The sequence below is a fragment of the Agelaius tricolor genome, unplaced genomic scaffold (genome assembly GCF_023055355.1).
Source record: "Agelaius tricolor isolate 1412-34295 unplaced genomic scaffold, bAgeTri1.0.p SCAF_1, whole genome shotgun sequence".
NCBI lineage: Eukaryota > Metazoa > Chordata > Aves > Passeriformes > Icteridae > Agelaius > Agelaius tricolor.
The window spans coordinates 31,470,621-31,496,902 of NW_027269261.1; the positions used below are offsets into that span (position 1 = coordinate 31,470,621).

Below are 26,282 nucleotides of genomic sequence, written 5' to 3' on the forward strand. Positions count from 1 at the left end.
GGAGGACTGCCTCCCATGAGAGGGTCCCCATGCTGGAGGAGGAGTGGGAGGTGTTCTCCCCCTGAGAAGGAAGCAGTGGCAGAGGAAATGTGTGAAGAACTGACTGCAACCCTCATCCTCCTGCACTACTGCAGAGGGAGGAGATAAAGAAATCATAAATAAACTTAAGCCTGGGAAGAAGGGAGGGGTGAATGGAAGGTGTTTCAAGATTTAGTTCTTATTTCTCATTATACTACTGTGATTTGACTGGTAAATAAGTTAAAATAATTTCCCCCAAGTTGAGTCTGTTTTGCCTGTGACAGTAATTGATGAGTGATCTCTCACTGTCCTTATCTTGACCCAAAAGCCTATTGTTGTATTTTTTCTCCCCTGGCCAGCTGGAGTGACTTTGGTGCGCACCTGGCATCTAGACAGGGTTACCCCACCACACATACCTTCAAGCCCCACCATCTTTTCTCCCCATGTACCTTGTTCTCAGTTTTTCCCCACCTCACCCCCATCCCTGGCACACTTACCCCATTTGTTTCCCTCTCCGAGGACAGTGGACACGTTAGCTGTGATGGCAGGAAAGACGCCGATGGTGACAGTGAAGACGAAGCAGACAGACAGAGCCAAGACCCAGAGCTAGGCAGATGAAAGAAAAATGCTGGTACCAAACACAGGGCAAGAGACCAGTGTAGGGCTGGTCTCCTCTCCCCATGCTCTCCTACACCTGTGCCCATCCCAAAAGGAAGGGCAGGACAAAACTCGCTGGAAACTCACAGACCTTCTTAAAAATAGCAATGACAGAGGGCTGCTCATCAGGGTTGTGGATAGGGATGATCTTCGAATTATTCTGCTCCATCCCATTCTCGTCTGCAGGGAGAGACACAAGTAGGGCATAGCAGGCCCCAGAAAGCAAAGATCTAATTCAGTCCTTCTATCTCATTCTTTAAGTTCTTTTTTCTTTTCCTTCTCTCAGCCCCTCACCTTTCTTAATCAGGTCTCTCTTGGTCTCCAGTTCTGCATTGTACACGTGGTACTCTGTCTTGTCCTTCATGGAGTAGTATCGGAAGAAGTCCTGCAGAGAGACAGCAGGGAGGACTCATTCATGCGTGCTGAAAGAAGGCTGCCAGGGGCCGTGTGACAACAGCAGATATGGGCAATATGGGAGGAGTATTCCTTCCAATTATGTCTGATATTGATGCTTTCCTGCTTAGCCAGGGACTCAGATACCCCAAGTATACTGGGGTATCTGTGGTGGGAAGTATCCCAGAGTGCTCAGGGAGAACAGGAGAACCTGCTCTGACACAAGAAGTGGAGGCTGCTAGTGGGTTCTTGTGCTGGGATGTGCAAAGGTCCAACGTCCCCAAGCCCTTCCCTACCAGGTCAGCAGTCTCACCATGTGAGGCAGAATTACGTAGGAGACGATTGCCAGCACGATTGTCACACAGGCCGTGGTGAAGTAACCGATGAAGCTCTCGGGTTGCTGGGCACCAACTGAGAGCACAGGAAGGGAGAGGAAAGGAAGATGATGACAGCTGAGAGGAGAAAAGCCCTGCTGCCATCTTCCACACAGCATGACCTCAACAGATGCTGTGACAGCAGTGGTCTGGGAAGGCCCTGTCACCTGCAAGGCAGGGATTACTCACCGGCAATACTGAAGATCATTGCCAAAGCAGCGAAGGTGCCTGCCAAACCCTGCCCACTCATGATGGGGGCCGTGTAGCTGACAGGCAGGAGCCCTGCCAGCCCAAACAGGCTGCTCTGGAGAATGGCGCCGAAGGCTGCAAAGGGGAAAGATGAGCATTTATGAGAAACCAAAGGCAAGGACGAACTGCACCTCTGCAGAGAGCCAAGGCCCCTGCCCTGTGAGGCAAGGCAAGTCCCCCTCCCCCTTGGCTCTCCCACTGTGAAGTTCATGCTTTTCTCCCAGAGGGATCAGCCCTAGCTATGGGGCTGTGTCCCTCTCCTTCCCCCAGTGCTTCACTCACAGTTGATGAAAACAATGCTGATCATGGTAAAGACGAAGAAGGGAAGAGGGTCCATGGGGACTTTGACCATGATCGCGGTGACTAGAAACACCAGCCCAATGGCCACCAGGCTGCCTGAGATGCGGATCTGCTGGGGAATCCTGCAAAAGAAGGTCTCAGTGAGGAAAACCCAACCCCCTAAAAACCTGGGGCTTGACTAAGCTCTAACTGTGGGAATCGCAGCCAAACCCTGAGACAGGATATTGGTGTTTTGCCTTTGACTTGACCAAACAGCCTGTAACTTGGCTCAGTGCTGGGACAGGTGAACAGGCCAGGGCAGGGTGGCCCTATGGGGGCTGGCAGGGGCAACGACGGAGCAAGGCTCACCGCTGGTGGATGAAGGAGTTGAGGCAGGTGAAGAGAAGGAGGGGCACCATGGCGCACAGAGTCATGAAGTTGTCAAACACGGACTGCAGGTAGGAGGGTGTGAAGGTGGTCTCACCAGTCTGGTTCCTGACATGGCTTGTCTCCTCCGGGTCCCCAAGGCGACTGATGAAATACTGCAAAGGAGAGAGCCTGGTGGGGCTGAGATCCTGTGAGGCCTTTCAAGGCCACCCTTATTCTCTGTTCAGACCCATCCCCATCCCTCCTGCTGCCTCAGTGCCACACATCACACCCAGGTCACACATGCTGTGCCATGCTGCCACATCTACACCATGGTCCCTAGACATGACAAGGGACAATTACTGTCATGGACAACAGCAGGAAGGAAGCCCTCACCTCCCTGGCAGTCATGAAGAAATTCCATGGCAGCAGCGTTCCCAGGCCGAGAATGAAGAAGATCAGCCAAACAGCCTTGTACCTGTAAAGAGAACAGAGTGGGGTTTGGAGCAGAAGCTGGGTATTGCTTCTGACTGTCCCTGACCCTGCAGTGGGAGGCACCAGATAATATTTAGTGCCCTGCCCCACAGCCCTTGCTAGCCTGGGCTGCCAGAGATGTGGCACTGCAGAGGGGCAGTGGGAGACCCTCCCCAGGAGGCTACGAATGCAAGGAGAGGCTGGCTGCTCCTCAAAATGTGGCACCCAGATACACAGCATCCATAACAAGGTCTGGGAAAGACCTTGGTGTGTTTACAGGGGACTGCTCCCCAGGTGTGTTTACAGGGGACTCTTTACAGTTTACAGCCCATTTGCTGTGGAAAAGCTGAGAAAGAAGGGACAGCTTGGTAGCCCAGTTAGCATGCAGCAGAGGGAGTCTCCCAGATGCTGGGGTCCCTCTGTCCTGTCACCCCCTGGTATCCTGGATGTGTCCCCACAGCTACATCAGAACCCATCATTACCTATCTTGGGGCCCGTCTCTTGCTGTCATCTTGTGTGGCAAGAGTTAGGACAGGTCCCAGCAAGTCTTATGGCTGCTCTCCGTCTGGAAAACAAACAGAAGATTTTATGGGAAAGTGAAAGACACATGCCAGGCAGGGGCAGCACTGGTTTTAACCCCAACCCATGCTGCCAGTAAGTGCTCCACTGTACTGGGAGCCAAACACCAACCCAGAAAATGACGAGAGGACAGTGCAGGACCTTTGGAAACCTGCAGCTCAGAGTCCTTAAGCCAAGGGGTTGCGGCACACAGCCTTATTCTGCTGACTAGGCACAGCAAGCCTTCCCTCTGAAAGGAAACTGCTTTCCCGAGATACCCAGGCTGCTCATGCTGGCTGCCCAGCTGCTTGCAGCAGGCTCTTAAGGGATTTGTGAGCCTGCAGCTCTCTGTCCCCAATCCTGGGACTGTGAGTGAAGCATGTGCGCAGTGGGCTGTGTCTGCCCACCCTGCTCGCCCCAGCTCCCTCCAACGCCCAGGGCCCGGTGGCACAAAAGACACATTTAATTCAGCAGCCTCTCCGGCCAGAACCAGCAAATCTCCCCTTTTCAATTCCACTTCCCTGGGGCTCTCACAGCCCTTTCCTGGGTCACCTTGAAAAGCCAAGGGCGTCCCCGGCACTGCTGTCGCCTCCCGGGCACCCACCGCTCCTTTTTCCCCGTCACCGCCTGCCCAGGCGCTGCACCGCTCAGGCACCGCTCCGAGAGCCCCAGAGATGCGGCTCCCACAGCCCCGAGAAGGGACTTTCCCTCCCCGGTCACCCCCTCTTCCCGGCGCAGAGTGGGATTAGCCGCCAGGAGGAACCGCGGGCCTGCCTTGTCCTTTTCCAGTCGGGGCGGCGCAGCATGGGGTGCTCCGGCACTTGTCCCAGCGCTTCACCTGCAGCGGGGCTGCCGGCGCCGTGTCCCCGGCCCGCCCGGGACATGCCCTGCCGATGCCTGCTCCAACGCCGCCTGCAGCATCCCTGCCCGCGCCCTGCCAGGTAGGGCGGAGGAGGAGGAGGGGGAGGAGGAGGAAGAGGCAGGCAGCAGCATGCTGGGATCTGTAGTCCCTGCCAGCCCCGGCTCGCACTGAAAGCAGTGCAGCCCGTCCCTGGCGCAGGTGCCGTGGGGTTCTGGGCAGAGCTCGCCTCCTCCCCCGGTAGGACCCTGCCGGCTGGGGAGCCTGAGCTACCATGGAGCCGAAACATAGCCGGCGGGATGTGGAGAGGGATTTTAGAAGCCCCTTGGGCCGCTTGGGAAAGACAGAGCAGGACAGTATATCTGCAGAGGCATCAGCCCGGCAGGTGCCACCCTGTTGATGTCGCAGCCATCTGCAGCACCGCTCCCCTGGCTTCCCACACAGAGAGCTCGGGGGCATGACAGCTCCTGCCTTGCCCTTGTAAGCCAACCGGGCTTCCAGAGAAAACATCCCAAAATCCCCTCCTGACAGCCTGCCAGTGCCTCTGCGGGGAGGAGACATCCTCACTCAGGATTAGCAGAGGGATCTGCAAACACAACTGCAATCCCCTCGCACACAGAAACCTCACCGGGGCCATTGCTTGTCTCTGAGCAAACAGATCTCAACTCAAAATAGGCAAGAGAACCTCAGCTTCCCCCGTGGGTCCCCAGCAAGCCCCAACATGCTTCCCTTGCCAGCCAAGCCGCTGATCCCCCTTCCAGCCCCCACCAGGTCACACTGCTGTCCCTAGAAATAGAGGCAGGGCCTGATGCCATAGACATACCTGGGAGAGAGGACAGAGCCAGGGTGAGCCCTGTGTTCGGAGTATTTGAAGGCAGTGTGTCCTCTGCTTCCACGCCCCCTGCCCTTGGGGGCGAGCAGCAGGCCTGGCTCAAGTCACGGGGGCCGGAGCCCCGCGGGTTTAGTGGCACCCGCAGAGGAGGAGAAGAGGTATCGGGTACCAGAGCTGGCACACAGCCCAGGTCCTGCTGCCCAACCATCCAGGGAAGGGAGGAACAGAAGGGTGCTGAGGAGGAGATGACAGGAGCCGGGGGTTCTGGGGAGGAGGCAGGGGGGGTCGGGAGTAGGACTCTGGGGGTGCTGGGGCAGGGCGCTCCACCATGCTGCGTTCCCACCACCTCCTGCTTCCGTCCAGAGAGTGCCCACATCCCTGTGTCAGGAGCCCAGCCTCCTTGGCAGCCCTGCAGTCTCCTGCCCTGCTCTGTTTGTTTTCTGTCTCACTTCGCTAAATGCCTCCTCTAATTTTTTCCACAAAGAGACAGTGCCTGCCAAGGGCAGAAGTCATTACAGCAGGAAACACTTCCAGCTGCTGGCTGTTACAAAGAACCCTACAACAAACAGAAAAGGTTACATGAACCAACACCAGCAACAGGCGACAACCCTGCTCCCACTTGGGGAGAGCTGCCCTAACCCATGGGATGTGGAACAGATGCCACTCTTCCAGCTGGCACAGCACAGCTCCAACTGCCCCCTCTGCAGGAGTCTGCTGGTGTTTAGCCCAGCCACCAGCTTGGTGGCTGCACATCCTGAGGGACACAGAAAAGGAGGAGAAGGGGGGGGGCCTTGGCGTAAGGACATCCCTTTTCTTCCTGGGCATAGAGCAGTCTGTCTTACCCCATGGAAATGATGTCTAAGCAGAAGAAGCAAGATCACAAAGAGTGGGCTTAACAAACCATAAGCTAGAACATTTGAGCAGGTACAAACAAGAGATGGCACAATTTTAATTGCCCATTTATGACACACAAAGACTGTGACAGATGCTGAGTGATGCCCTCGGTGGCCATGTGCAGCCCCATTGCCAGCCAAGCCCTGGGAGCTGACAGCAGGGCCAGCTGTCACCAGAACTCCCTAACCTCTGCAGAAAAACCCGCACTGCAGGACAGCCACACCTGCAGGCAGCCATTTGTCACCTGGCGTTGGACACTTCCTACCTCTCCTTTTCCCCACATCACATTTTCCTGCTGCCTTTCACCAAGTGTGAGCACAGTGCATGCTTAGTTTCCCACTTAAGCAATTCCCTTGTGCCATATAGGCATGCCATGGCACCATGGAATTATACCCAGAAACACCACATTTTTAAAGAAAAGCCGTTTACAACACACCAAGTGTACAAGTGTCCTGGCAGTCCATAGCCAAGGGGTTGCCAGCAGATTCACCGGCAAGCACCTCGTGTCCTACTGGCACCACTTGTCAGGGGATCATTTTGCAGGGATAATGTCAGTACTTCCTCCAAGGCCAAGATGGGACAGGACCATTTGCCTCACCAGCCTTTCACCCCATCCCCGATGTCTGCTTGCCCACTGGGTGACACCAGAGTTCTCCTGGCAGGAAGGCTGATCCAGGTGCCCCTCAAGGTTTATCTGCAGGAACAAGCCCAGCACAGGTATGCAGGTCACATGAAACCTTGGTGGCCATGACTCAGCTGAAGATAGGAAACACTTACGAGACGGCCCGTTTCATGAGATTTCATATGCGTGCCTGAACTCTGAGCATGCTGCTTGTGGATCCTCCTTCCTTGTGCTGGGCTGCAGGCAACTCCACCTTCAGGACACACACTTGTATTGCCCAAGACAGAGGAGTGTGTGCAGTTGTGCAGCACCGCTGTGGGGCTGAGACAAAAACAAGCTCTTGTGCCTTGAGTCAAAGCAGAGGCTGGTCCAGCTCAAAGGCTGTCTCCATCCGAGTGCAAAAGCAGATGCTAGGAAAGAGTAAATGTGGCATGAGCGTGGACTAACTGTCCAACTGTTTCCCCAGCCTCCGAGCTGGAAGGGAGATTATGTTCATGTGTTTTGTAGCCATGGTGGGTTTCACTTCTGTGAAATTCTGCTTCCCCCTTCAACTCAGGAACTCCTGAGAGGGGGCAGCAGCTCTCCCCACATGCAGGGCCTCACCAGGGCTCCCTTGCCTTCAACATCAAAGGGTGGATGAACATTGGAGTGGCTACTTTACAGACCTGGATTGTATCCACCCAACAGCACATTTTTCAAACAGAAATTCTAGCTCACTTAGTCATTCAGGCATGGCTCCATGTCTTCCTTGTTAGTCTTCCTTGTTGCTTTTCTCCAAATCTTCCCTGGCTCCTCTCGATCCTGCACCAGAGATGCTGGTGCAGGGGGCACACAGGGACTGTGTGGGGGTGAGACACCAATTTGAAGAGTGGCACAAAGCTTTCCTGCTTTGTTTCTGCTTTGTAACTGGGAAAGATGATTCAATGTGTTTTCATGCACACTGAGTTATCTGAAATCGCCCCAGGCCTTGCTGTGAGTGGCCGCTCATGGCTGGCTCAGTGTATAATCTTGTTTATGGATTTGAGGCTTCTTCCCTTCCCCCCTTGTCTATCACTTGGTATTTATCTAAACTGAATTTCAGTTGCCTGGTGTAATGGTTGTCAGTGCTCCTCCTAGCTGGCACTTGTCCCCATGAACCTGAGTAATCCAATCACCTCAGCAAAGCCCTGTCATCTCATTGCTCATTCTCTTTTTCAGGTCACTCATGAATGTGTCGAAAAAACATCTGACCAATGCAAAGATCTCTTTTCTCTGGAAAAACTGACTGCTGACTCCTACACTCTCCTTCCTGTTTTCATACTAATTTTGGAGCTAAGGACTTTCCCTCTTGACCAGCAAGTTCCTTTAAGAACTAGGCTGAAAGCTGGAATTTTTTGGAGGAAGTAGTGTGGGCACTCTGAGCCCAGACTCCCTAAGAAATGCTGCTCCAGTCCTGAGTGCCTCCCCACCTGCCACAGGCCATGTCCCTGCACAGACACCCAGGACATGCAGCAGATTCAGCAGTTGGCTTTTCCCTGAAGTTCCTTCAGCCCTTCTTAGAAAATAACGTCATATCTTTCCCTCCTCCCAGTCCCAGGGGGCTGGAGCAGTTGCAAATGAATGACGAGGGGCCACAGTCACAACCAGCCACATCACCCTCCCTTTCCTTCTGGGGAACATTGCCCGGCCCAAGACACTTGTTGCTGTTTACCTTTGCTTTCTAACCTTTTCAATGCTCTGAGGAGTTCCCCCAAAGGAAGGTGGAAGAAACTGCTCAGGCTCTTGTAGAGCTAACAGTGAGGTAAAAGCTTCATCTGTCTTTTCTGCTATGGCCTCTCTTCCTCTGATCACTCATCCATTCAATATCCTGGAGTGCTTTTTGGCTGTTCCCATCAGCAAGCTGATAGCACTTCCTCTTCTTCTTGTCCTTTCTGCCTTTCAGTAAACAGCCTTGTGATGTCATCTGCTCTTCCAGCCCTACTCCGTGCCTGCATCCTGAGGAGACAGCTTAGCAGGGGAGCAGGAGGGAGCAGGTATTTCTGCTTTCTCCCTTGATTTGCTGTCTGCAGACAAAGTCCTCTACTTTGCCAAGGCTTGGACAGCAGGAAAAAACCTCTTACCAGGTGCTCTGTGCAGCACCCTCACCCCACAGAATGAGGGTCCCCAGGCAATGTTTCTGACCCATTTTATCTCACTCCCTTCACTCCTCCATGGACAAAAGAAGAGGCACCTCTAAACCCCCTCTGCCTTTGGGCTTGCTGCACCACAAACTCCTCACAAAGCAGCAGCTGTGGATCCTGACCCTGCTCCCAGCACTAGCTGTTATCTCAGATGCCGGGTGGTGCAGGGGGAGCATTCAGCCCTGGTGTGTTTTGAACTTGTAGACCAACCAGGCTGAAGTTTCTTATCTGGAGAGTTCAAGGAGCCCTGAGAGGCTCCCTGGGGGCCCTCGCCCCAGGCAGGTAAAGAGATCTGGCTGGGCAGTAAATTCCACAGCAACTCCAGCACTGACTAATACTGGTCAAACGCCATCTACGGCAGCCCCAGGATGAACCCACACACCTCTCTCCTCAGCACACAGCGAGTGCCCAAGCCCAGGTGCAATCTGGTCCCTGGTCAGAGAAATCCCCCCCAGGAGCAGAGATGGACAAACGCTGCAGAGGGACATTGCAATGTCACCACAACAAGCTTACCAGAAGGGCGGGGCGGTCCCAGCCCCTTGCTCCTTGTCACTTTCAAGCCACAGGACGATGCAGGGAGAACGCAGCCTTGGTAGAGGTAGGAAAAGCCCCACAAATATTCGAGGTGTTGCCTGCTCCAGGGCCAGCAGTTTGGGGATGCGGGAGGAGATACAAGCGCCTGGGGAAGGGCAGGAGCAGGGGGAAAACGTCATTTATGAGCAGGCGTCAGCAGAGGAGAGATAAGGAAACTGTTTGCAGAGACAGGATTCTTCCAAGAAGCTGATTTCTTTGATGGCACCTGCTCAGGCTGCTCTCCCCAGGGAAAGAACCGTCCTCTCCAAGCCACAACCCCAACCTGCTTCTTGGGAGGCTGTGGAAGAAGACACGTTTTTCCAGGGCTAGGTTCAGTCTCTATTTGTGGAAATTTAGAAAAAAAAATTTCTTTCTCCCAAGGACAGAGGGAGGGATTTGCTCAGGGCTTCACTCAGTGCAGCTGAAGCCTCCAAGCCCAGGCAGAAACCATCTCCAGCACCTGGATGGTGCTTCCAGGCAGCTTTCAGCACCTCCAGGAGCTGCAAGGAGTGGGAAGGGGCACAGAGCGACCCACTATGGGCATGCACAGCTCACCAAGCTCACCACCTGACCATGGATTCTTGAGAGACCACCATGGGTTTGGGGAGAGCCTGGGGATGCCTTGCCCCAGCCCTTCAGCCTTATCCAGCAATCCTCTGCAGCCAGCAGATCCTCACAGCCCATGTCTGCAGGGCTGGTCCAAGTCCCCAGGGATTCCAGGCTGGCCAATGGAGGTGCTGCTTGGGGGCCATAGGGCAAGGGAAGTGCTGGAGGAAGGGGTACTTCCCTCTAATCGATCTGGGGGCTGCAGCAGGAAGAAGCACAATGGCAGGAAACCACGTTTCCGCTTCCAAATGGAGAAAACCTTACAGGACACCTAGGGAGAACAACCAGATATCATTAATGTAAACTTCATCTGGGAGCACAAGGAGCAGCCAGAGGCAGCCCTGAGCTGGAGCGGGTCCTCCTTGCATGGAGGAGCCTGGGTCCTGATGCAGTAGTGGCACAGGCCACCACACGCCAGGACAGCCATGCACAGAGGACAAAGGCAATCCCAACCATGCACAACACAAGGCACAGTTATGGCTCTTGCCTGCCCACAGGCAGGTCCTTATTTCCACCCAGGCAGGTGGGAGGAGGGATGCTCCCTGGTGGTTTGGGATAGCACTTAGGTAAGACCCCTTGGGATGTGGCTGTCAGATGCACCTCTTTTGCATTTGCAGCTTTCCCCCTCCCTGCTTTCATGGTTGCTCAAGAGGAATCCCTGTCTCTGTCTGCACCATAGTATCTTGGTTGGCCACACCTTGGGCAGCAGCTAAAGCAGGTCAGAGGGATGGCTTGAGCCTACAGGACCAGGTCCCACTTCCCCCTCCTGTCTGCAGCTGAGAGGAACAAAGGTGAGACACAGAAAGAGGAGCCCACAGCAAAACAGGCTGAGAGCAAAACAGCTCTTAGCCAGACAAGTCTGAAGATAAGGACTCACTGAATGTGTGGGAGGAAACCCAGTGGATAGAATCCCACAGCTGAGGAATGAAAAAGGGGTAAGATGAATTTTTCCATAGCCTGCCATCTCCTGGGCTCAGTAGGGCCATGTCTACCAACAACACATGGCTACCCCAAGGTGACTGCTTGGGGAGCAGTACCAGAGGGGAAGAGCAGGACTGCAGGAGGCCATCTGCCACTGGCACCCCTAGGGTTCTGGGATGTAGAGTGGAGATGATTCCCCCTTCATTGCTTCATGTTGCTGGCTACAGGACTGAGCTCAGAGCTGGCAGACCCAGGAAGGAGTCAGGCCAGGAGCAACATAAGAGAGCTGAGCATGGAGAAACCTGCAGTGAGGGTCTGGAGGAGAAGGATGGGGACAGCTTACATTCTGTTTGAGAGGTCCTCAGAACAGTCCTGCTGTGAGGGGCAAGGCAGAAGGGGCTTGGAGGGCTCAGCTCAACCACTCTCCCACCCCAAAGGCCATCCTGTACTTTACAGGATCTCCTTTCCCCAAGGAGAATCTGAGCCCTCACTCTCTTGTCCCCGAAACAGGGATGCTTCTAGAAGAGCAGGAAAAGCCAGCAGCCAACCAGCAGTGAGAGCACCTGCCTGCAGCAACCCCCTGCCCACTGCCACCTGGCCACCTCCTGCACCCCATGGCACCTCCACCTCCCAGGAGAGAGGCTGTCCTTCCAGCTCTGGCTCCTTCCTCTATGGAGCCAGATTCAAAGGTGCAGCACTGGCAGGACCCTCAGCAGGCAAGAGCTGCCCAAACCCAGTGGGAGCTGCTGAGCTGCTGCCCCCCAAGAAGGTGGGAGAGCATCCCCAGGGCTGGGCAAAGTGAACCTTGCCATTGTACCTGGAGAGCCCAGCAGAAAGCTGCAAGTCCTGTTTGGGGTGCTGGCCCAGGGGCAGAGATCATTTTGGCCCCCATCAGCTCCCCCTCAGTTTTTTGGAGGCTGGTCTGGGCTGCACAGCTGTTTCCAATTTAGTGGAGGACAGAGAAATGAAACCAAAGCCAGAACAACACAATCTTCCCTTGGTGTCGCCACCTTCCCAGCTTCCAAAATTCAGAGAGGAAATTCCTCCCCACTGAGCAGCAGCCCCCTTGGGAGGAGCCAACCACCACTGGCCTGTGGTGAGTCGAGGCTGGCTCTGTCCTCTGCATGTCCCAGTGGCCAGGACAGAAATACATGGGCTATTTTGGGTCCCCACAGACCAAAGGGGCCTTTTGCTTGCAGGCCAGCTCAGACCAGGGGCCCTGGCTGACTGCTGCTTTTGGCATTAAATGTCTCAGCCCTACTGAGAAAGGGGATGGTGAGCACAGAAGCAGGTTTTGGGACTTGTCAGGGTCCTGTGCAGCCTGTCTGTCAGCCACCTGTCCTGCCAAGATCCTGCTCACTGCCCAGACAGCCACAGCATCTTACAAATCCCAAAGTGGCTTCAGATGCTAAATGCAGCTATTTCACAGTGGCTCTACTCCAAGAGACAGGGAGTGTCTATCACGCCCTCACCTCAAAAACGCACTGTGTGCTAGCCTAGGGGCACCCTACAATCCCCAGAAACAAAAGAAAGGAGAAGGGATGGATGCCCTGTGTGGGTCTGCTTGTGCCAAATGCACTCGCTTCCAAAGCTGCAGCCATTTCCAAAGAGTGGAAGTCCACAAGTCCCAGGAGCTGAAGGGACTCGAGGAGCCACACACACCTGCATGTTTTCCAGCAGGGAAGATGCTGCCTGCTGAGAGCTGGGTTTTCATACCCCTGTTCTGTGGCAGACACAGCAGAGCTGTGAGTGCAACACACGATCTGTGGAGTGAGGAGTGGAAAGCCAAGGAGGCAGCGATGTGGTGGGAGCAAAGGAGTTGGAGCAAACACCCAGGGCAGAAGCACCATCTCTGGCACCCTCTTCCCTGAATAACTCAGCTTCCCCAAACAGCCTGGCAGGATTGAGGTCTCACATGAGGAGCCAAAGCAAGACTTGAGGCAGACTCCTCCTTTGGAGCAAATAAGTCAGAGCCCAAACCTCCCACCCTTGGCACTGGCCTTGGCTAAACAGCGGCAAACAGGAAAATCTTTATGCAAGTAGGATCAGGCGGGGAGAGCAAACAGGAGGTGGGGACCGCTGTGTCTGCCCAAATGCCAGCAAAACAGAATCTCAAACACAACCAACAATAATAAGCCCAGCCACAAGCTGGGAAAGAGCAAGTCACATCCTCTCCAAATCCCAGCCTGTGCTGCTACGTCAGTGCAAACAGCCACTGCCCAGTGTGCCACAGCCATTGTATCATAGCCTGTCTGGCACCCTGAGCATCCTCAGGATGTCTCAGGGAAGCACGAAAAACTCTGGGTGAGAGCCACTGAGTGCTCTGCTCTTGTGGAAATGTCACTTTGCAGCCACTGGCACTGGCTGGCAGGCTCCAGAAGCCTCTGGGCCTCCCCAGATTAATGTGGGAAGCAGAGGAGATGAAGGCAGCTCTGGAAATCCTGGGAGACCCAGGGTTCCAGCAGCCTCCATTGAGGTGAGCTGGCCATCTGGCAAGGTGTCTTGGTTTGCCTGGGTGGACGCTGATGTACCTCCACAGTGATGCCAGGTGATAGGGAGCCCAGGGCCCGAGCCTTGCTGGAGCAGTCCCTCTGACACACTGCATCCCCTTCACAGCCACAGGGAAGGAAGGGAGGCACAGCAGACTTGTGTGTTGAGTATCAATTGCCAGGCTATTTACTGATGCCGGGTTTTGCTTCTGGTCAAAGGCTCCACTTTTGGAGCAAGCCCAGCTGCAGAGCCCAGGCAAGGGGAGTGCAGTGCTCTTCAGCACCTTCGTCACCCCCCTGCAAGGCATGGATTCGGATTCTGACCCACAACACGTGGGCACCCCGCAGCTGCTGCCTCCAGCCCTATTCAGAAACATGCTGGCAGATCAGTATCTTGACGTGGTTCACCACACAAACATGCCAGCCTTGTGTGTGTTGCCATGAGGAGAGGGTGTGAAGATGGGAAGAAGAAGCTGCAGGGTAGGGTGGATCACTCCACAATAGCTTGGCTATGTTGCCGTTGGTCTGTGTCCTCCTGTGGTTAATGGATAACACTCCTGCTCTCGCCAGGATGCCATGAAGACCCACCCAACCCTGCCATCCCCAGCCCCAGCCCAACACCTACAAAGCCTGATGGAATGAAAGCACCATGCACTGTGTGCGTCCTGCAGCAGTGGGCTCCCTGTGGGGGCTGAAGTCCAGTCCAGAGCAAATACCATCAGGGAAATGAGGGTACAGCACTAAGGGAGGATAAAAAAGGGCAATTGCCTCCACCTTGGTCCTGAGGCCAGGAAATTATACTGCCTGTCACAGGCAGAGTAGGCAAGACAGTTAAGGCTAGCATCTCCTTCAACCCTGAGCCTTGGGCAGGACTGAGAAGCCAGATCTGCCACCAGTCCCTCCTTCCTCCCTGGCTGTTCTCCAGGAGTCATCCCCAAGCTTAAAACATGGGAATTTCTCTCATGAGGGTTTACCATGCACAAAAACTCTAGTGAAACTCCAAAGTGCTCACGGGCTCGAGCCAGGTGAACAGGCCCCCAGCCACAGGTGTAACTGTGTCCATGGCTGGAGGTGCTGGGCAAAATGAACCAGGCAGGGATGAGGACCGTGTTTGGAGCCACAGCTTGGGCAGCAGAGGAGATGCCAAGCAGGGCAACCCAGGCAGGACACCCTTTCCCCAGCAGCTTTGCAGGAGGCTGGTGCCACTTCAGTGTCAGTCCAGGGCCACAGATACACATTCAGGTGGATGGCTTGCCCTTGGCACAGCACAGCTGATGACACAGTCCTGCTGCCGTGACTGAGCCTCAGTAGGAGGCCAGAGCAGGCTGGCACAACCCTCCAGTCCCACTGCTGCTGCCCACCCAGTCACGTCCCTCCGAGCCCTGCTCTTCACCTCCAGCCCCTGCCTGCCTCCTCCCTCTGCAGCTTCCTGGTCTGCTCACTCCAGGAATTTCCAGCTGGAAATTTCACAGCAAGGTGCCTTCCTATCAGACTAGTCCTAAAGGAAATGAACTAAAGCAAGTCTCACTGGCAGTTGTGTGATGGGAAGAAGCAAGCGGGCTGTGCGGAAATCTGCCTGACTTCCTGCTGACAGTTTCTGCATGAGCCACCAGGCAGGCAATAGGCCTCTGCTCCCTTTTGGCCCCAAGGAAAGTCAGTCTGCTGGAGATGAAGCCTGACTGTGCTCTCCCACGGCTTAACCAAGAGGCTGAAAGAGAGCCTTGAGCACTGCACCCAGAATGCCAGGCCCACCAATTTGTGTCACAGCTAGTGCATGACAGCCACACACACAGAGCTTTGAGCTTGCCCTTTCTTGGGGAATGGCAAAACCAGGAAAAAGCCTGCTCCAAGCCAGAGCAGGACCAAAAGTCACAACAGGGACATTTTTCAGACCATTGCCATCAGCAACGAAATTACAAAGAACATACTAGTGTTATTCCTACGCAACAGCTTCCCTTGTATTACAAGAACAACAATCCTCAGATGCATTCCTCATGCAGCATCACAGCTCCTCTCTCACACAGGGACCCCAGAGCCCATGTACAGCCTCCCCCCACCTCCCAGCTAGGTCCACAGAATCTGGAGTGGAAGATGGGGTATGCAGCCTCAGCTGGGGAACTGAGTCCCTCCAGACCACACCTCCTGCTGTAACCAAACCCATCCAAGCTCTGCCCCTACTCTGCACACTTCTTTCTCCATCCCACATCTTGCACACTCTTAACCTAAGAAGCAATCAGTCTTTATAGCACTGCTTAATCAAAGATAGCTGTGTGGTGAGTAAAACCCTAACTGCTGCCCAGCTGCAAATGCCTGTAGCTCATTTTGCATAGTGCTTTGGGCCTCGGTTTGTTGGCAGCTGAGCGCAAGTTAGCATGGAGATGAGACTCTGAGAGCTGGCAGTCCTGCAGCCCCCTGGGCTGGCAGGGGTCTCAGGACAGAGCTCAGTGTTGGGAAGGCTCAGGAAGGTAAGTGAGGTTTGCACTGTGGGGTCAGTACAGAGCTGGCAAGGAGCGCAAGCAAACAGAATTCCCTGGATGAGAGCGGGCGTTGGCAGCTTCCATAACACTCGCCAAGGGCCTGGATGTTGTACTGAACAAAAACAACCAAGATCTACATGTGTCCCATGGAAACCACCAGAAGCTGTTTGCTGGCTTCCTAAAGCACCCGGCTGGTGCTTTCCCATTTGGACAGGGCACACAGGTGGTTCTGGGCTCCCTCTTTCCCAATGGGCTGGTCCCTGGGCCGTGCCTCTGCCAGGAAGACTGGGAATGAAGCTGGGCAGTGAAGAAGGTGTAGCACGGGAGTGGGGGAACGCGTGCCTTGTCCTCCGCACCCTGGCTTACCCCCATACCACAACAAAGAATAAGACAGGTCAGGCCAGGGCAACAACAAAGCCTATGGCTCATCTTCAGAGAGGAAGAGGCTCATTAACACCTCCCAGCCCAAGATAATGAGAGCAGCGATGCCATGCTGGGGAATTGATGCCAGTAGTTAATTATGCAGCTTGGTGAGGAATGGAGAAGAGGGACAACTGCAGGACGGAGGTACCATACTGTCTTGTGTGCTGGTGCCACATCTGCTGATTTAAGCTGAAGTGAATTTCTTCAGCCTCCTCACTCCAGGTATCTGGTACAGCCTCTACCTCTTGTCTGCACTAGTTGTGGAGGGACGAGTCATCCTGCAAAGCATCTTTTGGGGCTGATGTTACAGCCCTTGGTGCTGAGAAGAAAGTGCCTTTGCTCTTTGAAAAGCTTTTTGGTGAGCCAAGAGCAAGCCTACTTCTTTTTTCCAGGAGCAAAAAACAATGGCAGGAGCAGGAGTGCTTTGAGGGGGCATATGTGTGGTGTCAGCACTGGACTGACAACATCAATGGCCCATGAGCTGCACAAAGACAACCAGTGAAGCCAAGGGAAAAGCATCCCTTGCAGTCACATCCTGAGACAGCTTTGTAGAGAAGGCAGGCTCGAGGGAGCCTGAGGCTGTCCAGCAGCTTGCAGGTGCTGGTGAGTGGGAGCAATGTCACCAAGCCGGGATGCAGTGCTTGGGGGGAGTGGGATTTCCCATGTCGGCACTCACAGAAGTCCCTCAACTGTGTCTGCTCACAACAGGCAACTGAGGGGCCGTTGGGTTGTTTTCTGTTTCAGAGCAGTCGGGAAGTGCATCCAGCTGTGGCCAACAGCTGCACAAATTCCTCCTGCAGCCCCTAGCCCTGGGATCAAGGACACAGGCTTTACTTGTCTGCGATCCCACAGCTCAAGGGCTTAGCTGCTGCTGCCTTCCCACACAGTCTGCAATTCCACAGCCCATTCCCGAGAGGCAGATGGGAGCGCTGGTGAGTACAGGCAGGGACTGTTGGTCTGGCACTATTAGCATCTAGCAGGGGTGTGAGCCTCAGATTTAACTACAGAGGTGGGGAGGAGGACAGCACAAAAGGGCTCCACAGGAGCTCTTGGCACTTCTGACTGGACCCGCTCTCCATTAACGCTGACGGTTTACTCAGGAATGGAAAGAAACACTCACTGAAATCACCCCACAGCCAACAGGCAGGATTTTCTTGAGCAGGACGTGGGGCAACCTCGACCCAGCAGTTTTTCTGCCAGCCAAGGGGGCTCTGCCCCACTTCTCGCACAGCAGCACATGGCACCCTGCCCACGCACCTGCCAGCGGGTCTCCCCACACCCGCAGCTGAGGCAGGCTGGCAGACACTGCCGTGCACACTCACCACCCGGCAGGGATGTGCACCTCTGCAGCCGCAGGACCGCGGCACAATCCCCTCGGTGCAGTCCTGCATCCCAGGTACCAGAGCATCACTGCGCTCCGCATCCCTAGAGCCACGCGCCGGCCGCTCCGCTTCGCATCCCCAAAACGACATGCTCTCCCCGCGGCAGTGACTGTGAGAGGGGATTTGTAGTTGCCGTGCAAGGTAGCAAGGAAGGACTCCCCCCCCCAAAAGCACATCTATGCATCACACACCCCCCGCCCGGTCCCCCAAGCCGCGACTCGCACGCCGCCTCTCCGCACGCCGTGGCACCGAATCCTGCGCTCGGGGAATCCCCCGGCTCCCTCTGAAGGCTTCCCCACGCATCCGGCAGCTCTGAAACGCCGCCAGGAGCCTCGGAGGGAGCCGGGGTGGCCAAAAGCCCGGCGACTTTGAGCCAGTACCTGGAACTGGAGCGCGCACCGCTGCCCGCCTGTTTTCTTCTGTCCCCGGTGCGGATGGAAACCCGCCGCCTCCGAACCGCGCTCCAAACTCCGCCTTCAGTGCCACGCGGTTCCCGCGTGGGAGAGGCGGCGGGTTTTCCCGCTTCCCGCCCGCTCCCCGTTCCCTCGCCCCCGGGAGAAGAGGGCTGAGAGGAGCCGCTCTCCTTCAGCGCACCTCGGGGCGAACCCACCTGCGCCGCGCTCCCCGCGCCGCCCGGCGCTCCGCCGCCGTCCCCGGAGCCCGTCCCGCCCGTCCCAGGCTCCCCCCATTTCCGCACCTACCATCCCCACCCCCTGCACTGGCGGGAAACCCTCCGGGCCGCAGCCGCTGCTCCTCGGGGGAAGGAGCGCAAAGCAAGCGCCCTCTAACTCCCGAGCCGCACCCAGCACCGGGCTTCTCCTAATGTCCGTGCATTAGTAGATATTACAGCTCTAAAGGGAGCCATGTATTAAATTATGGCTCTAAATGGAGTGCGAACTGGCCTCTAGTTCCTCACTTGTACCCCATGCTGCGTTCTAATTCAAACAAAAACACTCTGCTGGCAGTCACCTCATAAGGGTGTGATATATATATAGATATATATCACATATATATAGCTATACATATATATATACACAAACATATATGTATGTATATATGTACACACAAATATACATATGCATGTTTATACACACACACAGAGAGTCATATATATATATATATATATATATATATATGCAAAGGCACCTTATTTTTGGCACCAAGGGCTGTAACATCAGCCTCAGAAGATGCCTTGCACACATGTGTATATATGTGTGTGTATAAATATATATTATAAATATATATAAAATAAATTTCTTGAGTTAGTGATCTAGAGGATGTCATCCCTGCCCATGGCAGGGGGATTGGAACTTAATGGTCCTCAAGGCCCCTTTCAACCCAAGCCATTTACGATTCTGTAAGTCACAGAAAGGATTGAAGACAGCTTTTTGCACTGTGTATTCCTGGTGGTGCTACCCAGGATGGCAGGCAATGTGCAGAGCCCTGTGCACCTTAGCAATCCCCTGTATTTGGAGGATATAAGTACTGTGTGTATTCAGTATCCAAAGGGCAGACACAAACTCTAAGGTTAGTTTCTTATGGCTGCTGTCTCCTGGTTTCTATCTCTCTGGAACTGATATCTACTCTGCTGTGATCACAACGTTACTCAGCTGAAGTGCAAACGTGGAGGATTCCCCAGGTACTTTGTCCCCCAGCAGAGGCGAGTGCACCTGAATTTAACCTTATATCCGTGCGGTTAAACAGTAACAGAAATAGGTTTTTTTATGTAGCTGGGTGTTTAAAGGAAAACCAGGCCCTCCTGGCTCTCTCCATTCTCTGTGCTCTGCAGGCACAGGCAGTGGCACCAGAAAGTCCCTGAAGCAGCTTTGACTATTAAAACATTTGTTCCATTAATAAACACCCTCAGAAAATTCTCTGCAGATGGTGATCAGTTTGGGTTAGAAATTAAAACCAGAAGTTAAAACACCCCCAAAAGCTCTGGCAGATTCTCGTTCTCACGCTCTCTCAGCAAGATGATCCCTAACACACATCTTCCTGCAAAATCCAAGCACCAAGCTTGTATTTTAAGACAGACCTACAAAACATTACCACGTAAGCAAAAAGTCCTCAAAGCCCAAGAAAAAGGCAGTGGTAACAGGGCTGAGACAGCTACCGGTGCTTTCTGATCTGCAACAGTGACACTGTGAGTCTCACCCTGAGGAAAGACCTCTCCACTGATCTGCTCAGAGGCAGCCTCTGCAGCTGGATCTCTCCCTCTGCACTGGCCATGGATATTTGTCATGGTTATGGGCTTTTGGGGGCATGTAGTAGGGTACCCTAACAGCATGAGGAGAACAGCAGACAATGCTGCCAGATAGTACAACAGGAGGCTCTTTTCTTAAATTTAAGATCCATATCAGATCAAATTAAATTTAAAAGCTCTCATCTCCAATTAAAGCTCCCAGGCTGCATCTCCCAGGCAATGACAGATCCAAGCCTTGGGCCTGCCTTTCCTCAGCCCCCTTTCTGTAAGCCATTCTGATCTGGAAAGTCTTCTGGGTAAGCTGCAACAGAGACAAGACCTCTCTTCTCCCCATCTTGCCTCATCTTTTCTCTCCTCTCCTATCTCCCCTCTTCTCTGCAAAATCCAAACAAAACATAAAAGCAAGGTCGCCCGCTTGGGATGTCTTATGTCACCTCCTCTCTAGCTTTGAGATGTGCCATTTTGTCACCCACAGAGCCCCACAAGCCCCCTTAGCAGTCCCTGGAACATGAATGCTACAGCAGCTTGGGCACCGTGTTTCTCCTTGTGATATCCACGCTTGCTGCTCAGCAGCATGAGCTAACATTTGAGCATCTCTACAGTTTTGTTTTTCTTTATAAGCTCCAACTTTAGCACAGACTAAAAGCTGTGAGAACCAATTCCCCCAGGAACTTGAGCCCAGGATCCAGACAGGCGCTGCTCAGCCAAACTGACACTTGTGCTTCCAGAAGCCAGGACAAGGCTCTCAGCCTCAACCATTATAACCTCAGACGCCATCGGGAGGAGAAACACCACAAAATTTACCTTTGAGTGGATATTCCAGGAAGTTTCTCCTTCAGGACAGGGCGGGTGTAGCCGCTGCCTCACCCCGGGCTTTCAGCAGCAGGGCTGTAGCACTTACCAGCACCAAAGCACAGGATTAAATGTTCTCTAATTTGCAGCTCTGGTCCTGTGTGCACAGCCACTCCCCAGTCACCGGAATCAAACCTCTCTCCATAGAGACTCTCACTGGAGATGGGGGATGAAATCCATTAGCGCTGAGCAGCGTCCCAGCCGCTGGTGACCGCAGGCAGACAGGAGGCCAGCAGACAGACAGACAGACCCCAAGGGAGGCACGGACAGGGGCGGCTTCCAGCTCCTAAGTACAGCACTGGCTGCTGGCTGCTGCCCTGCACAGACCTGTGCCCCCACCCATCACCAGCCTGCAGGACAGGGTCTAACAATGTCTTCTCTTGTGCAGGCAGACCACCTGGAGCGAGCAAGACACCGTGGGGTGAAGCAGGCTAAGTCTGGGAGAGAACGTGTCCTTTATAGTCCAGCCCTGGCTGCTGCAGGACAGAGACATTTTGCTCAAAGTTCTCTTCTCTGTAGAGGCACTTTAGCCCCTCAGGGAGCTCGGCTGCTCCCAAGAGCAATGCAAGTCCTTGGGTTGTGTAATGTCAATAGCAGCATGCATTTTCAGAGGGGTGACACCTCCTCTGTGGTATATGGGAAGGTAACAAATTGCACAGCCAATAACAACTCATTTATTGCCCCAAAAACATGAGCTCTTGCTACAGGGCCAAGTGGCCTTGCTTCATCTTGGCAAAGGTGTTGCATTTGAAGAACTCTCTGCTCCCTAGTGGCTCTCATGTTATCATCTTCACCTCTGTGTGTACAATAACAAACCTCCTAGAAACAGCAAACAGCTATGAAAATAGTCTCTTCTCCAAACTGGAAACAGCTGTGCTTTGCCCAGCACTGGTACTGGGCCCACCCCTGTATGACCCACAGAGCTGGGTGTTTCTCCCCTGTGTAATTCGGGCAAGGAGAAAAAGCAGCCTCAAGTGGGGCACGGGGGCTTGCTGTGTTCCCACCCTCTCCATCCCCAAAGCAGCAGCTCAGTGCCAGAACACGCTGCTGCTGTTGGCAGATTGCTACTCTCCCCAGAGCAAAGGGAGAAAGCAAGGGAGGAAGGCAGCCAGCAAAGCCTCTCCCTCACATAAATAAGACTGGGAGTCCCATGGACATGCTGGTGGGGCTGAAGCTGCCCAGCCCTTTGAGTTTTCTTTCTGAAAACTCAAACATGCACTGCAGGCATTGAGATGCCGTCACCTGGAGCCCAGTTTGTATGCTCTGCTCACAGCTAGTTTGTGACAGGCAGAACAAACAGGCAAAATGCTCTCCCTTCAGTGACGCTTGCTGCCAAACCTTTCACAAAAGCTGCTTTTTTTCCCCCCTTCTCCTTTGTAGCAATTCCCTGCTTTAACTAAAGCTGTGAAATCCAAAAAGGGGAAAACAAACAAACAGCTGGTTTGGAAAGCAAGAGCAAAAAGGGAGATTTATTCCAGGCAGTGCATATTGCATCATAAGAGCTAAAGGAATATTTTTAGTGCCTCTTGGGCAATATTAGAGTTTTAGGGCCTGAGGAGCTAGGCAGTATTTGCAGGCACTTAATGTTTCCAGAATCCTTTACACTTGGCACCCACGTCCACCGTTTTCCTTGGAGATTTGCAAGCACTTTGCAACCATACATTAATTAACCCACCAGCCCTCCTCTGCAATGAAATTTCCCTTTCCCTGTAATGTGCCTGTGCTAGGGACAGGGTAAACTGAGGCACGGCAAGGCCATCAGCCAGCAGCAGAGCTGAGGCCAGGGGGCTGCATGCCATCCAGCTCTCCCTTCCATTGCAAAAGCACCCTTCCCTTTGTGAGCATGACCCGCACTGACTGCGTTTCCCTTCATTGGATGGGAATTGGATGCTGCCTGCCCCATTCCAGAGGAAGGCATGGGCAGGTCAGCTCATAGAGCCTCTGCGCTGGCCCTCGGTGCCACAGAGCAGAGAAACAGAGAGCCAGTATGTCTGAAAGGCAGAGCAGGCAGGCAGGAGTGGAATGGCAAACAGATTAGCAGCTGTATCCAACTGCCTGGATGTGTGACAAGGCAGCTGTACTGGAAAAGGGGGAAAAGGGGTATTTTAATTAGTCACACGAAGGGAAACATAGAAGATGCTGAACCTCTGTCAAGTGTCAGCAGGTTATTAGTCTACTAGTTAATGAGGGCAAAAAAACCTACTACAGGCTCCTGGGAATCCAGTTATAACAGGACTGCAGTGATCATGGATGCTTTGATGGCCAACAAAGCATCTCAGCCTGTTGCTGAGGTCAGCGAACGGCTCGGGGACTGATCGTTTTAGTTTTGCTATTCCCTTGCTGGTCCTGGCTGGCCCTGGAGCAGGATCCTGGCTGAAGAGCTGCTGGCAGACTCTTTTTGGGGTGGGAGATCTCCAGTCATTGCTTGCAGGACTCCTGATGGTGATCTCTGGGCTCTTGGTGCCCTGCCCTGTATTTTGGGATGCGGTGGTAGGACAGAGGTCATGCTCACCTGTTGGCCTGAGCCTTGCTGGGACGAGCTGGGGAAGGAGCGGGCTGCGATACCCTCCTGAACTCTGCTTGTGGCACAGAGATCCAGCTGGCACATCACCGCTTGCAGGGAGCCACGCAGACCTCCAGCATCCTGTCGTCCCTCTGCTTCCTTGCACGGCTCGACCTGCAGGGATAAAGTCAGGCAGCTGCCTGTGACTTCTTTACTAGTGGCCCGAGGGCAGCAGGACCTCGCTGCCAGCAGCAGAGCAGCCTTGGGTGAAACCCTGCAAGGAAAAGCAGGGGAGATGGAAGCCCTTGCTGCCCCTGCCACCTCCCCATGCTTAGCTTCGCCCTTCACTGGTAGCACTGAGATGCAATGTGGTGACACAACTACCCCCGAAGCACTCACAGCCCTGGTGAGCAAATGGTTTGGAGACATGACAAGGAAGGGCCTCCACATGCCTCCAGCCCAGTGGCAGGGCCATGGGTGTTTTCCAGCTGGGCAAGCAGAAACAAATCCCATTGTCCACTGTTTGGACACAGCTCAGCAAGGGGCCCATGGTGCCTACAGGGCTCCTGGGACCTGGCATGCACAGTGGGGTCCAGTCAAGCTCCAGCCTCCTCTCAGGCTGCTGGAGGTGGGGGCAGCCTGCCCCAGTGGAACAGCAGCATCTTTGGGACACAGGACACCTCCCTGCTGTCAGGCTGGGGGATGCAAGTGTCTCTGCCCAAATCACTTCTGAGGGTCTCCCATTCTTACCATCTCCTGGGCACAATCCTTCCACGAGCAATCCCTCCCTCCTCCCTCCCCATCCCCATCCCTCTGCCTCCCTCCCTGCACTGCTGCTGCCCTCTCCTGAGCTCCAGCTGCCCATTTGCTTTCTCCTACAAGCATTAAGGGAGTAAATACTGGCTAATGGTACCAATTAGCAGCTGAGCTGCTGGGTACTAGTTACTGAGTGACAGCTGTGCCGCCACGGGCCAAGGGTGAAGTGTTACCTCACTGCAGGCAGTCTCCACCTGCCAGGGCCCAAGCTGAGATTTGGATAAACTCAAGACACACAGTTCAGGCTCCCACTTGTACCAGAGGAGGCAGGGTTAACCCCTGGCTCAGTGGCAGGCCGGAACACCCTGTGGCTTTCAGGGCACAGACCACTCCAAGCACCCTGTCATGGTGTCACTCCAGGTCCCCTTGGCTGAGGATGGAGCTGGTGCTGGCAGAGGGAGCCACTCTATAGCCAAGGTCATCTGGCCCATTGAAGCAGTGCCGGGGGCATATCCTCCTCCTTAACTGGCAGCACCAGTCTCCCACGATGGAGCACAGCCATTAAGAAAGAAATGGCTGGCACTCAGCCACACTTGTAAAACACCACAGGGGAGCTGTGCGCTGCTGGGAATCAGGGAACCTGGTGAGAGGGTGGCAGCTGCTCTGTGGTCCCGTTCCCCCTTCGAAAAAGTCCATCCACAGCCCAGTGGAGCCAGGTACCCAGTGACTCCCAGGGTCTCCGAGAACCATCTAACAGGCACAAGGTGGCTCTCTGTAGGATGGGTGAATGCCAGCTCTGGAGGATAACCTGAAGCAATGGCTCCCCATCAACCTCCCCAAGGCACCATGCTCAGCTCTCCGGGAATGCTGCTGCAGCCAGAGTCTGCCCACCCTGCATGGCAGGGCAGGGCACAGGTGCCTACCTGTTCTCCCAGCCAGCCTGCTCCCTGGGTAGTCTCTGTGGTCACTCCGTGGCACCACGGGGACCATGGCACACAGCCACCTGCAGAGATGAGGGCTCCAAACATAGGTCCAGGAGCTCTCCCAGCCGTGCCAGCCCTGGTCCGTTCCCGGCCCGACATTTGCTGGCTGGCGTGGAGGAATTCCGCTCTGTGCAAATGTCTGGCAGGGGTGACTAAATCCTGTCTGGAGACTAAGTCCATCCAGTCATGCTTTCCCCTTTGGGCAAATCAGCAGCGGAGCTGCGGCTGAATGCTCCTAAACATCCCCCAGGGAGGACTCCAGGAGGGCCCTTTCCCACAGCTCCCAACAGTACCAGCCGTTCATCATTTCTTCTCCTTGCCAGTCATGCTTCCGCGGGTTCCCAGGCTGAAACGAGGCCCCCAGGCCACCCAGTGGAGCACAACCATGGGACATCAAAAGAAGGCCAGGCCAAACCCATGACCAGCAGCCCAGCTGCCAGAGTACTGCTGGGACTGCCCTCCCCCCCTTCCTCAGCCCCTCTGCAAAGCTGAGTGTCCACCGGTGGGCAGAGGATGCTCTACACGGACCATGGAGGAGGGAACCCTCGGGGCATCCTGCATCCCTCACACGAGGGGCTGGGGTACATGGCTGGGAGCCTGCAGTGCCCCGCGGCCATGCTGCCGGGGAGCGCGGCAGAGTTTCCCTGTCCCTGCCGGGAGGCACTGGCGTCGGGCCCCTTCCCATTCCCTCTGCAGAGCTGCCCCATCCCGAGCGGCTCCGGGGACCGCCCCGGCTCAGCGCTGAGCCCCCCAAACTCATCGGCGGGCGCGGGCCCGCGCTGCCGCCTGGCGGCGTGACCGGGAGGGCGCTCCGGGAGCACGGGGAGCGCACGGGGAGCGCACGGGGAGCGCACGGGGAGCGCACGGGGAGCGCACGGGGAGCGCACGGGGAGCGCACGGGGAGCGCACGGGGAAGGAATTAGCCGGGCGCGGGCTTAAGCGGCTCCGCGGAATGCGGAGCCAGCGTGGGGAAGCAGCGTGGGGGGAGCGCAGCAGGGGCGAGCTGGTGGCTGGTGGGAGAGGGTCTGGCATTTCACGGTGGGGAAGCATCCCAAGCCACCCCTCGGGCAGGGCAGGCACGGCCCTGAGCACTAGGGTGAGCATCCTCATCCACCATGAGGATGAGGAGGCAGTGAGCAGCAGCAGGGAGATGGGGGAATAAACGGCACTGGGAGCCAAGTGCACAAAGTGGGACAGGGCAGCCCGAAGTGTAGGCTTGTTGTGTGTGCTGTGCTAACCCATGGAGGGACTGGGGATGAGTGGGAGCTGGGAAATCTGGGAGTAAGCAGACAAGTCTGAGGGCAGAAGCAGGAGCTTTTTGTTTGAAGGTGGTTTAAAGAAGCACAGTTTGCCTATAGGTAACAGACTGTGCAGAAGGGC

The 26,282-nt window shown here is 54.9% G+C and overlaps 1 protein-coding gene across 7 annotated transcripts in view; it reads right to left on the reverse strand.

The window, feature by feature from the left end:
• Window positions 1-26,282, reverse strand: part of SLC29A1 (solute carrier family 29 member 1 (Augustine blood group)) — a 33,566-nt gene that overhangs the window by 4,149 nt on the left and 3,135 nt on the right. Inside the window, exons 2-11 of one of the 7 annotated variants that reach the window (XM_071428509.1) lie at window positions 23,173-23,337; window positions 3,293-3,375; window positions 2,733-2,814; window positions 2,340-2,512; window positions 1,974-2,113; window positions 1,632-1,766; window positions 1,382-1,479; window positions 970-1,060; window positions 767-855; window positions 516-624 (exon numbers count right to left, since the gene is read on the reverse strand). In XM_071428509.1, the coding sequence (XP_071284610.1) occupies window positions 516-624; window positions 767-855; window positions 970-1,060; window positions 1,382-1,479; window positions 1,632-1,766; window positions 1,974-2,113; window positions 2,340-2,512; window positions 2,733-2,814; window positions 3,293-3,321 (946 nt within the window). In that variant the 5' untranslated portion in view covers window positions 3,322-3,375; window positions 23,173-23,337. Of the gene's footprint in view, window positions 1-515; window positions 625-766; window positions 856-969; window positions 1,061-1,381; window positions 1,480-1,631; window positions 1,767-1,973; window positions 2,114-2,339; window positions 2,513-2,732; window positions 2,815-3,292; window positions 3,376-4,142; window positions 4,326-6,730; window positions 6,751-9,247; window positions 9,408-17,985; window positions 18,013-18,215; window positions 18,236-23,172; window positions 23,338-26,282 lie in introns of those variants that run through there. The other 6 variants (XM_071428533.1, XM_071428523.1, XM_071428491.1 and 3 more) reach the window with 6 other exon arrangements.